The following is a 14,613-nucleotide window of genomic DNA, read 5'->3' on the forward strand; positions in this document are numbered from 1 at the left end:
AATCTTAACTCACAACCCAATGATTGTTTTACAATACATGATTTTTGCCTTCACCTGCAACATTAGGATGAAAATCTGCCATTGTTCTTTTGGGGTTAAAACGGTCAACTGAAATTTACACAAGTTTATTACATTTCCTGCTTGGAAAGCCAATCGTCAAACAAAAGGTTAGAAAACTGGGGCATTCAATTTACTTCGCAGTACAGCATCTGGATAAAGCGAAAAGTTGACCCATCAATTTCAATATGAATAAAGGCCTTGCCAATAAAACCACATAAAGGTAAATAAACAAAAGGGAAAAATACTTTGCTTCTGAAAGCATCTATAAAGCTCTGCCATTTTTAGATCTATTCAGGATACTCATGATTAAGCAAATGCTTTGAATTGAAGCATGAATGACTAAAAAGATTTATGTTATGAATGAGTGAAAGTGAGTGGAGTAAAAAAAAAAAAAAAACAAGACTAAGTGGGGAAAAAAATCACCAGTTTAATTAAAAAACCAAGTCCAACCGTCAGCAAACATCTCTATTTTCTGCAATAGATCATCGTTTCTAACATTAGAGATCAGGGTCTGTATTTTATGGTCGTATTAAGTATCCATAATCTCCCTCTTCTCCTCATTCATGAGCCTATAGGCGAGTCATCAATCACAGCAACGCGCTCACGTAATAGTGTACGTTCACTAACAAGCCATCCATAACGCACCAGCCTGCTTTTGATCTCTCTCTATCGCTTCTCTGTGTTTCATGTACTCGTTCAGTCTTGCACTGAATTAACAGTACAGCACGTCTTTGCACTTGGGTTTGGGCTAAAAATAGCAGCGTTCTTGGCACTTAGCAAAACGCTTCTCTCCAAAATTTATGACAAACCACATAGAAAAAAAAAGGCTAGCTGATGATGAAAGAAAGTGCAAGGATAAAATCAAATCAGCTCTGCGAAAATAAAAAAAGGTTCTTCAGACAACTGTTTAATCAGCTCCTTGTTACAGTATGGAAGACACTTCAAGCATCTGCAGTGGTTTTCCAAATATAATTAAAACCTAGTACCTGAGAGTTTTCTCTCAGGATCTACGAAGCTAGCGATGACCAAGTTAAAAATGTGTCTGGTGTGGTTTGAGAAACCGTATGACGTACTGTATTCTTTAAGCATGAACAAAACCCTTGTTTCTCTGTAAAGCTGTATACAATGTTAATGTCCAAAATGGCTGCCTTAATAACGTTAGTGTGCTACAGTAACTGAATAGGAATGAAAATAAGAAGCTTTCTTTGCCAGAAAAAGTGCATAGTGGAATAGGCATTGCTCTTTGGATTTGAAGGCCATGAATTCCAGCCACATTAAGATGCCACTCCTGGGCCCCTAAGCAAGGCCCTTAAAGCAATAACTGCTCATTTGTATTAATGAGATAAATGCAAGTAGCTCTGGAGGAGAAAATCCCATAAATGTAAATGACTGTTTATATAGTTATCAAGATACACTATATGGACAAAAGTATTGGAGCAGCCATATGTGATTCTTCCCCAAACCTAAAGCTCAAAATAGAGCTAGACAATTGTATAGGTCTGGTTTAAATGGGTTGGAGTGGAAGATCTTGAATGGCCTGCTAGAGAGCTCAAACCTCAGCTCTACTGAACACCTTTTTGGATAATTTTATTGCTGACTGCACACCGGGCCTCATCACCCTACGTCAGCACCTGACTTTATTATTGCCGTTACACAAATCTCCATCAGTGGAACATTTTCCCGGAAGAGTGGAGGACATTATTTCCAGGAAATGTGGACCAAATGAGGAATGGGATTTTCAAAAGCACATACCAATCTAATGGTCAGGTGTCCACAACCTTTTGTCCATAGTGTATTTACCTTTCCCGGTTGACATGTTCAATCTCAAAACCAATTCATTTTCCAGAATCCTCTGCCAACCTTTCTAATTTAATCTGCTACACAATCCATTTCCCACAAACACCACCATATAATCAGTCACATGACTCTGTTTCTGAATATTTATTTATTTAAATCTTAGCTTGCTGGATTGTAATTGTAATCTAAAGATTGTCTAGAGAAGATTAACTTCTGTATACACTTTTGTATGCAGTGAAGAGATATGAAGTAAATACTGAAATACATATTTAAATATTATAGAATTATAAGCTGGAGTAGCTCAGGCTGATGAGCTGTGACGCTTCTTCCATTCATTTCGATCAATGTATTATTTATATGTGTTTTAGGTAAATTCTGAGTGGTTTATTAAGTAACTTTACTAACCTTAAACCAGCCTGGCCACTCTCAGACCTCTCTCTCATCAAGAATCTTTTTTCATTCACAAAAAATGCTGCTCACAATGTTTTGTGCACGTTGGGTAAACTCTATACACTATTGTGTGTGAAAAATGCCAGCTTTCTGGAATACTTAACCCAGCAGCCATGCCACAGTCAAAATCCCCAAACATGTTTAATATTTAATGTGAACATCAACTAAGACTCTTGACGCCTATATGCTGAGACTGGCTGATTGTTTAATTGCATTGACAGCAGGGATATAAGTGTTAATTAAAGAGAGTGTATAGAAGCATCATTATTACGTTCATCCAGCACTATTCATAGACCCAAAGTGTGCATGTGTGACACTTAACTCTGCTTCCTCTAACCGAAAAGAAACAGAGATCAATCTTTTAAAATCTTTTCTGTTTATTTAAAACTCTAAGTGCTGGTTCTTAAACCCCAAATTTCAAAACCCCAGTTTAGAGGGCTATTCTAATTCTCTTTCAGCACACAGTACTTTCCAGTTTATGACTCGTCCATGGTGCCAGGTCCCATTTACGTAGCGTGGAAGCTCTCGACAGCTGAGAGGCCCTCACCGTGTAATTAACAGCTTCCATTTTGGGCCTCCTTTGTCTCCAGCTTGTCTTTAATTGCTGGTAAATTGCAATTATTATTCGAAACATTCGCCGGGATGAGGTTATCGCAGGGCTAAATTGCTCAGTGACTTTTTCCAGCTTTTGTATCGAGACCTCCTTCGAAAATGGTAGATGCTGGTTACACGAGCACGAATGGAGGACCAGAACAACACGCTGCTCTTCTCCAGGATGCGTCGAATGATTGCATATGTAGTCAACTCCAGTGTGTTTTGATGTGACACAGGCCCTGTTGCAAGGTTATCATTACACCAATCACCTCCCCCTATACACACACACACACACACACATGCCCAGGATAACCCCTTCATGCTGCCTGAAAGAATTTGTTTGCATTTGAGCAGCTGTTGAAGTGCAAGCTTATTCATAGCAGCCTTTCATCTCGGCCGTTGTCTCATCTTTGTCTGTCTTTTTTTGTGTCTGGATGGCAGGGTGGTTGGTAGTGCATGTAGGGGAATAAAGCTAAAGGAAAGGCTTGACTCAAATTTGCATTGTCAGTATGCAAAATTAAGCACAAATGATGCAGATTTTAAAAGAATTTTCATATGTATGTAAATATATATAATCTTTCTGGGATTTTGCACCATTAGTTTATGTTATTCATTTATCATTCTCGAGTATTTCATAAATATCATTTCCATTATCAAAAGATAGATGTGTATAAAAAAGAGAAAAAGAAAAATGAGTGTTGGAAAAGTCTGTTGCTTTATTTCAGGGGGTTTGAATTTAACAAAATGATCATTTATGGATTTGTAGTCTTGAATAAGTCAAATTTAAACCTTAGAAACTCTAAACCAAGCCATAAAAAATCTCGGCACCAGTAAGCTGAGACATCATTTATCATTTAAACATGGCTTTTTCTTGTTTTCAAGTGAAAAATTAATTTTTGTCATGTGAACTTTTCTCATATGAAAAATACTAATGATACTGAACCAAGATGCCTAATGTTTATTGACGAAAAAATACTTTACAGTTAAACAAGGAATATAACTTGGTGTGCTGTTATATGAAAATAATCAAGTAAAAGTTATTAATGCAACACTGATTTAGCTTATTTCCATAGCATAGTGTTTTATTTGTTTTACCCATTCATGAACTTTGTCAAATCAAAAATTTGCTTTGTTCCTGACTTTAATTATAGTCTAAGATTTTCTTTACTTTTTACATAAATGCTGATTCTTTTACCTTTATATTGCAATATTACATATGTACATGTACATATGTAATATTGCTATATAAAGGTAAAAACATTATCAGCAGTTATGTAAAAGGTTTGTTTCAACAAATGAAACTTTCTCATTTTGTTCAACATTAAATTTTTAAGCCCTGAAGTACAAATGATATCTTTAGACCTGTATACTAAAGACCATGAATGACCTTTTGTTTTATTATATATTTTTAGTTTTTTTTTTGTTTTTCATGTACTTTTTACACATGGATAATCCAATTCCTACTTTTGCACATGTTGTACACTTGCACCAATACAGGGATTTTGTAAAATGACCATTTTTAAATGACACCACAGGTGTTTGTATAACCGTTTTTTTTCCCCAAGAAGCTAATAATAATCAATTTCATATTTCAAAATGATTTACTTAAACAGAAACAGATGTGTAGGAGGCTTAAACCTGAAACTCTGCTACTACTCCACCACCATGGCAAGACTAAGCACAGTACCAAAACATACAGTAGCTATACTGTATCAGCAAGGTCTTTCCCAGGCAAAGATTTCAAAGCAGACTGGGGTTTCAAGATGTGCTCTTCAAATATTTTGAAGAAGCACAGAGAACCAGGCAATGTTTTAGACTTATAGACTGGGTGGTCCGCCAAAGAAAACGTTTGTATTTTGGACTTCTCTAGGGGGAGGCGAGTTATTTGCCAAATAGATAATAGATAGGGGTACAATAATGAGTGTCTGCAGGCAACAGTGAAGCATGGTGGAGGTTTCCTGCAAGTTTGGGCTGCATTATTGCAAATGGAGTTGGAGATTTAGTCAGGATGAATGGTGTCCTCGATGCTGAGAAATATAGGCAGATACTCATCCATTATGCAATACCATCAGTCTGATTGGCTCCAAATTTATTTTGCAGCAGGACAATGACCCTCAAACCTATAGCCAATGTCATTAAGAACTATTTTCAGCATAAAAAAGAACAAGAAATGCTGAAAGTAACAGTTTTGTCTCCAACAGAGTCCTGATCTCAACATCATATAGTCTGTTTGGGATTACACAAAGAGACCAACACATTTGAGGCAGCCTTCATCCACAGAAGACCTGTGGTTAGTTCTTAAAGATGTTTGGAACAATCTACCTGCTTAGTTCCTTCCAAAACCGTGTGCAAGTGTTCTACAAGAATTGATGTTGCTTTGCAGAAAAAGAGTGATCCCACCGAATATTGATTCGGATTTTTCTTCAGTTCATTTACTTTCCATTTTGTTAATAGATAAAAATAAACAAACACATATTTGAAAGCACACCGGCCTAAAACTTTGACATAGTATAATGTATAATGACAAACCAAAGTGATCTTTGTTTGTTTCTATTTTTTCTTTTTTTCTTTCTTGCTTTCTTCCTTGAAATGACGCACACCATTGACGCTGTTATTAGACAATATGTCAGCTTTCAAAACATTATCAAGATAATGAACAATGGCCACAGAATTGAGTTAATACAGTATGGTTTTATTCATTTTATGGCATTAATGAATGGAGCAAAATCAACAGTCACACACAAATGTGCCAGACCGACATGAGGTCACGTCTGGGTGCAAATCAATGAAAACAAACATTTAGAGAGAGAGAGAGAGAAAGAAAAAGAGAAAATGAGAAAGAGAGAGTAGTCAAGCAGTTGAACATTTCACACTCATTTTGGCCATAGTGGAATTATCACGTTCAAGTGCAATGTTGCATGTCGTAGAGTAATGCATATGCCTGTTTTTTTCTTTTCTTTTATACAGTAAAAGTGGTGGTTACTATGTGTTAATGTCTGGAATGAGATAATGGATAGAATACAACAAATATATAGAATGTATATGTATATAGATATATCTATATATACATATAATCACACGGTTCAAAATCTGTGCTCAGCCTCGTCGCTCGTTTCCGGAGTAGTCCTCTAACCCGGCACCGGGTCCTTTTGCGATGCCGATGAGGCGTGACGCAGGAAACCTCACTGAACCACCGAGAGATGTTTTGCATAGACGCCAAGTTGAATTCATGCAAATGACTATGAGCGGCGTTAGAAGGCAACATTAAAAAAAATACAAATAAAAAGAGCAACGTGTACGCAGGGGTCGAGATTAACCACATCAAACGGATGAATTGGTGAGGAATCGTGGCCATGTTCTGTCCATAAGATCTGGCTTTACAAAAATAAGTGAGTTATATTCATAGATTTATTCAAACGAGGAAAGCGAAAGGCAAAAGGTACACAAGGAAAACAAGATCTATGTGTAAATAAAACAGTCATGATAAGAAGAGCTACAGTTGATGCACATTGATGTCCAGGTCTAGGAGTAAAATCAAAGTGTTTAGTCCAGTATTGCTTTTGTGTTACACTGTCAGTATGTGTGTTTGTGTGTGTGGTTGTGTGTGGCTCACATCCTTTCTACACATACATATATAGTGAATTCTTTCTAAAAGAAAAAGAGGACCTGATATTAGTCCCAAGTCGCATATCTGTGAAATGTGAAGAGTGAGAATCTGTAAATCTGTGGAAACAGGTGTGGAAACCATCGATCGTAAAAGAAAAAAAATCATAATAAATAAAATAAATAAACCATTTTCAAAAAAAGTGACAAAACATAAAACACAAACAACCAACACAAAGCGAACGTTTAAACCTGTCGACTTTTTTCTTCTTAAAAACTTATTTTTTTTCTCTGTTTTTTTTGTAATAGATAGAGTATTAAAAAATGAGAAAGTTTGTATACAGAGGCATACACAGATATCATTGTATAAAAGCTGATACAGAAGTGTTTAGCATCAGTCACCAGTGTCTCATTGTATAAAGTCTTTTGCGGGAATATGTCATAATCGTTAATAAATAGGAGCAGATAATAGATAAGTATTAGGATTGGGAGGAAATTTCAGATTAGGAATAAGCTATGGCTTTAGAGGCTACATCAGCCAAGGGGGGAAAAAAAACATAAATAGGACTATTTAAATACACTATTGTCCTAATGTCTTAGTAGAGTCAATTTCAGGACAACTATGTAACAAGCTATATCAAAACGAAACAAACATACAAAAAAAAAAGGTAAAGTCTCTTTGACTACACATCTACAACAGGTAAAAGTTGAGAAACTCCTCGTTTTGTTTGGACAAAGGTGAGATTTTTTTATTTTTTTTTGTCTCTTTCAAGACGAGGGTCAGTATGGCGCAAACTTCTGGCGCTCGGGTTTCTTGATGCCGTTGGCCGAAGAAATCTTGGCTGTGTAGGATGCCAGGGTAGCATGGGCTGGAGCACCGGCAGTGCCGGCAGGAGCTGAGAGTGCCAGGAAGGGGACAGATTTCATTCCCAGGAGGCTGGAGAGGGGGAGGGCATAGGGGGCGCCCAGGATTGGAGCGTGGGGCAGAGCGCCCATCGCTGCCAGGGCTGCTGCGGAGGATGAGGCAGGGGAGGCGGGCTGGGTGAAGCTCATGTTCAGCTCTACGGGGCTCGACATGGAGGAGGACTGGGCGGTGGATTTGGCGGTCTCTAAACTGTACAAGGAAGGAAGGAAGGACGGAAGGGGAGGGGAAAGGGGTGGAAGGGAAGAGGTGTTGGGAAGGACAGGTGGAAGGGACAGGGAGAAGGACCCGGATGGAGAAGGGTTAGAAGGTTAAATAAAAGACATGTTAAAGAAAGAAATTGAGAGAAAATGTAAATAAAATGAAAAAAATTAAATAAAAAATAAACCAAACAAAAAAAAAGAAAAAAAAAAAAAATCATAAGAGAGGTGTGTTTTGCTGGAGGTTGCAACAGATTATTTGAGGGGGGACCTTGGCACTCATGGGGGAGGTGCTGTTTAATTCGGGATGATGGCTCGGGTAAGGGCTTAGGGAAAGGAAACAGAATGATTTTAAATTCATTAGGACTTGCTCAATCCACATGTGGTGGAAAAGACAGCAAATGCATTTGGCAATATGCTATCCATTGCAACGAATGCAACTGATGACCTGCGTTTGTGTTCTTTTTCTTTACAATATTTCCCCGCTTTTGGGTATCATCCTGAATGTTGTATCACAAGGTCAATGGGTGACATAAAAGAACCGGGTGTGTTCAATATGCAGAACTTTCTGATGCAACACTCTGCAATGCTTTTTTGAAGGATGGGTGGCGTCCTCAGTCTGAATTTTGAGACATGAATAAAAATGGCAGGATAAAAGTGTTTCATTTAATCGACTCACTAATGAAACATTGTTGGATTGCAACATTATAGATTTACTTTTCTGAGACTGCTTTTAGTTCTTCCACTCTTTTCAAAACAAGCAGCGGTTTAAAATCACATTCACAAAGAAAATCACTTTTACTAATACTAGTAGTTCACCTCTATGGTTTTAATAGCTGCAAAGAGTATTTGAAAAATGGGTTACACAGCACCTTGGATGACACCAAAAGTTTGATGTTACTTCATTCTGATTAGTGATTTATAGTATGGTAACTGCTAATTAATAAGCAAGTAGCTATTAATAATACACCCGTGATGATTACCTTGTATTTAACAGGGAAATTTGAGTAACTAGCTTTTAATGGGTAAAAACATTATTAAGTATTTTTTTTAAATACACCAAATGACACTTTCATTGAATATTTCATACATAGTAACTTGTGCAAAATACTTGGATTCACAAGGAAATGTTTAACAATAAAAGGCAACAGCTACCAATGAATTAAAACACAATTAACAATTTTCCACACTTAATTAACACTTATATGGTTGAATAAAGTGTATTTTGTCATTCTTTTTCTTCTGTATTACAACTGATTGCTTGTATGTGACCTACTAGTAAACAAAAATAAGTAAGTACAAGATAGCCCACTTTATTCCACATCACAATTTATAGTTAAATCTGATGTTGTAAAATATCTGATAGCCTTTATTTCCACTGTGCCGATTATGAACCATCTACATTATATTTTTGGGGTAATAACTGCCTTAACTAACTAATACTATAGAAAACTGATACTTGCTGCATAAGTTACTATGTAGTTGAATATCCAATAAAGCACTGTTTGGTAGATAAAAGTCTTTAAATACTTTGTAGTTCACACTATCACAAATTACAAAATATGTTTACTACAAATTCAGCTTTGTGCAAACCAAATACCACATAATATATTAATGAATAATTATACCGGTTGCTAATGTGCTGAAAAAAATTGTTGGTTAGTCAAATGTTGTCTGTTGAGGTACCGTAATTTCCGGACTATAAAGCGCACCCATAAATAATATATATAATACAAACTGAATTTGACAAAGAATTCAAGAAGAAAAATTTTTTTTATTTTAAACATAAATACGCCGCACCTGTCTATAAGCCGCTGTCTACATTGAAACGAATGAACTTTACACAGGCTTTAACGAAAGATTGTGTCTGTTACACGGTGTAACAGGTGAAATATGTTGCGCTTCCTTTAGGAGCATAGCGGTATTTTGGGAATAGCCTGGCGCCGCATTTTCCGCTATTACTGCATGTGTGCAAGACTGAGGAATATGTCCTTGTTATTTTCTGATGCTCATTTCTAAGTTTCTTTGACTAACCCGTAACGCTGTTGCCAAGAAAAATAAAAAAGCACGAGTTTTGGAAACCTGTCTGTGCTTATATGATTTCTGTTGTAACTGGAGTTAGCGAGCTCTCCCTTCACCCAGACTCAACGCGTTACAACGGCTTGTATCTAAACAGTAGCCGACCAAGAAAGTCATTGTTGACTGTCTTCCTCCTTCCTTTCACAACTATTTCTCTCGGGAGTTTATCTTTTGGGATCGTCGTGCGTTTAGGAAAAAGTTTTTTTCTCCCGATGCCGTGCAGCTCAGAACACAGGTGAGGTGCGTTTTTTCGTTTCCGTTCGGAAATTTCATTGGTCTAATGTTATGGGGTTCAGTTTTTTGGCTTCAAGTTTGTAAAACCGGGAAAAATCCAGGAAAAATTCATAAATAAGCCGCTTTGTTGTTTAAGCCGCAGGGTTCAAAACGTGGGAAAAATGTAGCGGCTTATAGTCCGGAAAGTGTTATACAAATAAAATGTAATCAAACTTGTATGTAATTTACTTTCAGATTTTCTCTGAAATTTTTATGTCAATTTGAAGTAAATTTATATAAATACGACAAAATAGCTCTTCATCCAGACAGAACCTTAGAATATTAGTGTCGTAGGGTGTGTTTTGCAGGTGTAGCTTCACTAAACTTTTAGCTACGTTAGCCTCACACAAATAAAAAGCGAATTTTGCACACTGAGACATCTTGCCCATGGGGAAAGATTGTGCACATTAACACAAATCAAATAAGAAATTAAAAAGTATGTCGGAAAATTGTTTCCGTGCAGAATATTTGCACTTAGGTGTTATTAAAAAGCCTCACCCTGCACCAGTCTGCATGTTGAACACACCTGGGACGAGCCTCCATTTATTATTTATGAGTCATTCTGTGTACCCGCTGATTCAGGATGGAGGCCTATAAATATGCTGCTGACATCTGATTACATCTATGAATATGAGTGTCTCCAGCAATGTGTGTGGAAAATGTGAAAAATGTCAGTTTCTGTCCGAGTAAAGGAAACATTTCGGGTATATTGCACTGTAATCAGTTTACAGCGTACAAGCATTGTGTCACATCTTATTAAATTTCACTGATTCACAATGATCTACCATTACGGTCATGAATGATTATTTCTTCGACTCTATTTTGATGTGGATTTGATTTATGCTATTACTCCATGTCTTTCGAAGTCATCCGAAGGTTCATTTCATTAAGTATTTAATTTATTAGTTTGACTTTACATTAAGGCTGATGTTCACATGAGAATAGTACACCAACAAATACATTAAAGTGTTTAGAAATCTATGTGTGTCTTGTCTGACTCTATATTAGATCACATACTGACTATATCAAACGAGGTGCACAAGTGTACGCTGGCTCTAACAAGCCATCACCCTAATTATTAAATAATAATGTAATAACGATGGGTCCTGTTTTGTGGCCTGTTTTAATTTCCAATTTGTGTCTTAAATCAGATTTGCTCGAAAACATTCCCAAGATTACCACAGAGTGTTTTTCCACTGCACAATCAGAACTTGTATTAATGAAACAAATTCAAGATGGATGAAGTGTCCGCTTGCCATAGAGGTAATGTCTTGAACAAGAGAACACAGTAGACCGTTTGTAAAAAAAATAGGCAACAAACACTGTTTTAGCAGGTATGATTTTGATACCTTAATTAACTGAGCTACTGATTAGAAAGTGGGTCTTTGAGCAAGACACTTGACCATCCAACCAAAGAATCATTGGTGAGAATTTTTCCCCCTAATGATTTGCTCATGATGGCACCGATGTCACTCATACTGGTCGCTTGTAGGTGTTTCTATCTTTAGTTTACTGCTGGTTTTCACTGGTATGGCCAGGCTAGCGAAATATCCGCATGAGTTAGCTACAGGACGAATATAAAACCGCCCACGTCAGATTTTCTGCCCACTAAAAATAAAATACTGAATGAAACTGCTCATGCTTAAAATGCATCAGTGCAATGCATCGTGGTTCTAGTATCAGAATAAGTCTTAATGCTTTTTTAATATAATTTTGCCACTTACTGTACAGTTTTAAAGGGCCTGGTGTATCAAAGAAAGAAAACTTTCTATTTTGGGAAAACAAACTCATCACAAACTCATGAATCACTGGTTTCGGAGGTTTGAGTAATCAGTAGAATGTGGACCAAAAGAAACTTCTCATTTGCATAAAGGTAACTTTTGCTTATCCTTATTTTGTCATTAGAAATAATTAGCAATCATTGAACCGTTTAATAATTTTCACGATTTATTAATTGATTGTTGGCAGCAAACTGTCCTGAAAACTCTGTCTTGAAATTCCTTCAGATATGACAAGCCATATAAGAGCAACCCTTTAAAACCCATAGGACCACAAATTCTAGTATTTTATACTGTGGAAAAACACCTGAGGATCATTTCAAGGCATGATATTGAAAATGTGCATATGAGGAAAGTGAACGTTGCCTTTGCTCTACTAGAGCGGCCAAACTTGTCGTACTTACCAGGATGTGATGAGGTACTGAGCTAGGTTGATGCTAATTGGAGAGCCCGTGATGGTGACGTGTCTGTCACTAGTGCTGTCCAGCTGACTGCCGATTTTGATTTGAGCCCCGGACACCTGGCGGATCTCGTTGATTTTCGTGCCTTGCCTACCGATGATTGAACCAATCAGCTGCAAGGACAGAAGAAGCAAAAAAAAATGATGGAAAGGATGCATTTTTTTAAGAATAGAACAAGGTGGGTTATATTAATATCCTTCTGTGCTGGTGTGTGTGGCCAAGCTAATACCACCTTGCCCTTTTAGCATCACGATTGAGTCTAATAGCGCTGTCTTGCTTTTCAGCCAACAAACCTGAACTGCGCTTGAGGGATTAACAGTGTTTTTTTTTTTTTTTTTGCACTGGGTAGATGTTGCAAAACCTTGTTTCATATTTCATTAGGTGCGTCTTTGAACATGTCAAAGGAATGATGTCAGCACTATAGACACTACAGCAGAGGAAGGCCGAGTGTGACATTTAGCAATTTCTGGGAGGGCCTCAGTACACTGAGAATTACCACTGGTCAGAAAGTAGATGCTTAAAAAAATGGCTTTAGGTTCGAGGCTCCAGACCATTTTGAAGAGACTCCAAAGACAACAGGAATATGTTGACTTGGGACACGATAATTTCACAAAATGATTTTGTCAATCTTGAAAAATATAAATAGTAATTTAAATTTTATGCTCTTCATAATTACCTGGAAATAACAGCATTATAGAAGCCTTTGGCCATGTGTTTGAACACTGCTATAAAACTCGAGAATGTCTGTTAAGCCGCAGTGCTTTGCAGATAGCCTGTCAAGAGCAGTCCACACACTCTTCAATCTGTGTTCAACTGCAGACCGTCAAAACGGTGTAAAACAAGACGCCTTCTCTAGACGCGCATCGTCTGTCTGTGCCGTTAAATGGCTATTGATCTTGAAACGCAATGTTGAAGCCTAGATCAAATTCGCAGTTTGTCGAACTCGGGGTCTGGAGCAAAGGCTCAGAAAGGTGCCCTGGGAGGAATATTAGGCTTGGACAATGAAAAAGTGACCTGCATGCAGATGTGTTGGTGGACTGGCATTCGTTTGACAGACAGCTCCTTCTTTTTTTCATTTTTGTTTTTTTTCTCCGTTCGCCCACTCTGTCGCTGCATTCCTCCCTCGCACTGCGAGTCGTTGAGTGTCTCTCTGTGTGTTTTACCCACAAAACATTCCTTTCCTCACAAGTCATATGGCTGCTGCAGCTCCTGATTTGTCACACTACTCTCCCTGGTGCCTGAGGCTATTAATGGCTTGGCTGATTATGTTGGTGTCTAAGTGCTTGGTGGAAGACCTCCAGGTCTTACTGAGACCATGGTACCAGTGCGATCCACCCTTATTCTATGCTTTTCTTACTAAGCGATGAATTATTCATCCACGCAATAAACAGCACATTCCGCTCCCTGTTTTTCGCTGTAATCCTAAGAATGCAGGCAAAAAACATTTGAAGTTGGACATTGTATGGCTTGAAAATGTGTTCGCTATGGGAAGAAATCATATCTAGTGAAAGGTCCTGAAAGTTTCCTGTCACGTCCTTAGCGAGCGTCTATTTTCGTTTTGCCTTCATCATTTGAAAAAGACAAGGACGTTCGCACTTGATCCCGACTGCATTGACCAGGCCTCAGATTTACTGCATAGACCTCATGTCAGGGCCACTACGTTCCCAAGCACCAGCTCTGATCCCTGTCTAATTGCCACATGTTCGTGAAGACTTGATGGGTAGGGCTGCTATGGAGAACAAGCTCCTCTAGAGACGAAGATGTGATTGCTTGTGATAAACAACTTCCTTCTGCCAGGCGTTTGATGTCTGTTTGATCTCGTCTTGCTGCCGAGTCACTACGCTGTGAGCCCATTTCAATAATAAATGCCACGTTATCTTTCTGCTCATAGCATATTTCTTTTTCAGGGGAAATATGAATGGGCAAAAATTTACATTTGGTCCTGTTTGGGGTTTTGCGGAATACATTTGCAGAGTTATATAAATGTAGTAATAGAACAGATGTATAAGGTAGATTCAATAGAACATGATTTGACAAGTTGGAGTTTGTCTATTTATAATTTTACTACAATCTTTTCAAACCTGAAATGCATAAATATTAAAGAATCACTGGGTAGAACAGGAATATTTTGGCTAACGAGTCCCTATTTAGAAATTGTGCAGCTTCAATAGGCTCCATAGGTGAAAACTAAAGATCACTTAAAACATTAGGCAACCTTTTTAACGTTTAGCGTGTATTTAAATGCTGTTTCCAGTGTGTGTGTGTGTGTGCTTTGTAACAGTTTTGTGGAAATGTTGTAAAGTTAGCATGCTGGAACGCAGTGTTTCGGTTTGTATATAGCAATGTATCCTTCGTTTTCATTTCATATTACGTCTCCACCCCTGTCTTGTGATTTG

At 37.6% G+C, this 14,613-nt stretch overlaps 1 protein-coding gene across 7 annotated transcripts in view; it reads right to left on the bottom strand.

The window, feature by feature from the left end:
* Positions 1–5,574: 5,574 nt before the first annotated feature.
* The window catches only part of pcbp4 (poly(rC) binding protein 4), a 95,319-nt gene continuing 86,280 nt past the window's right edge, over positions 5,575–14,613 (bottom strand). For 4 of the 7 annotated variants that reach the window (XM_083534519.1, XM_083534521.1, XM_083534520.1 and 1 more), the window contains 2 exons: positions 12,161–12,330; positions 5,575–7,618 (listed from right to left, as the gene is read on the bottom strand). In XM_083534519.1, coding sequence (XP_083390645.1) covers positions 7,285–7,618; positions 12,161–12,330 — 504 coding nt within the window. In that variant the 3' untranslated portion in view covers positions 5,575–7,284. Of the gene's footprint in view, positions 7,953–12,160; positions 12,331–14,613 lie in introns of all 7 variants that reach the window. The other 3 variants (XM_083534523.1, XM_083534522.1, XM_083534524.1) reach the window with 1 other exon arrangement.

Source organism: Silurus aristotelis (genome assembly GCF_946808225.1).
Source record: "Silurus aristotelis genome assembly, chromosome: 28".
In the NCBI taxonomy this organism is placed as follows: Eukaryota; Metazoa; Chordata; class Actinopteri; order Siluriformes; family Siluridae; genus Silurus; species Silurus aristotelis.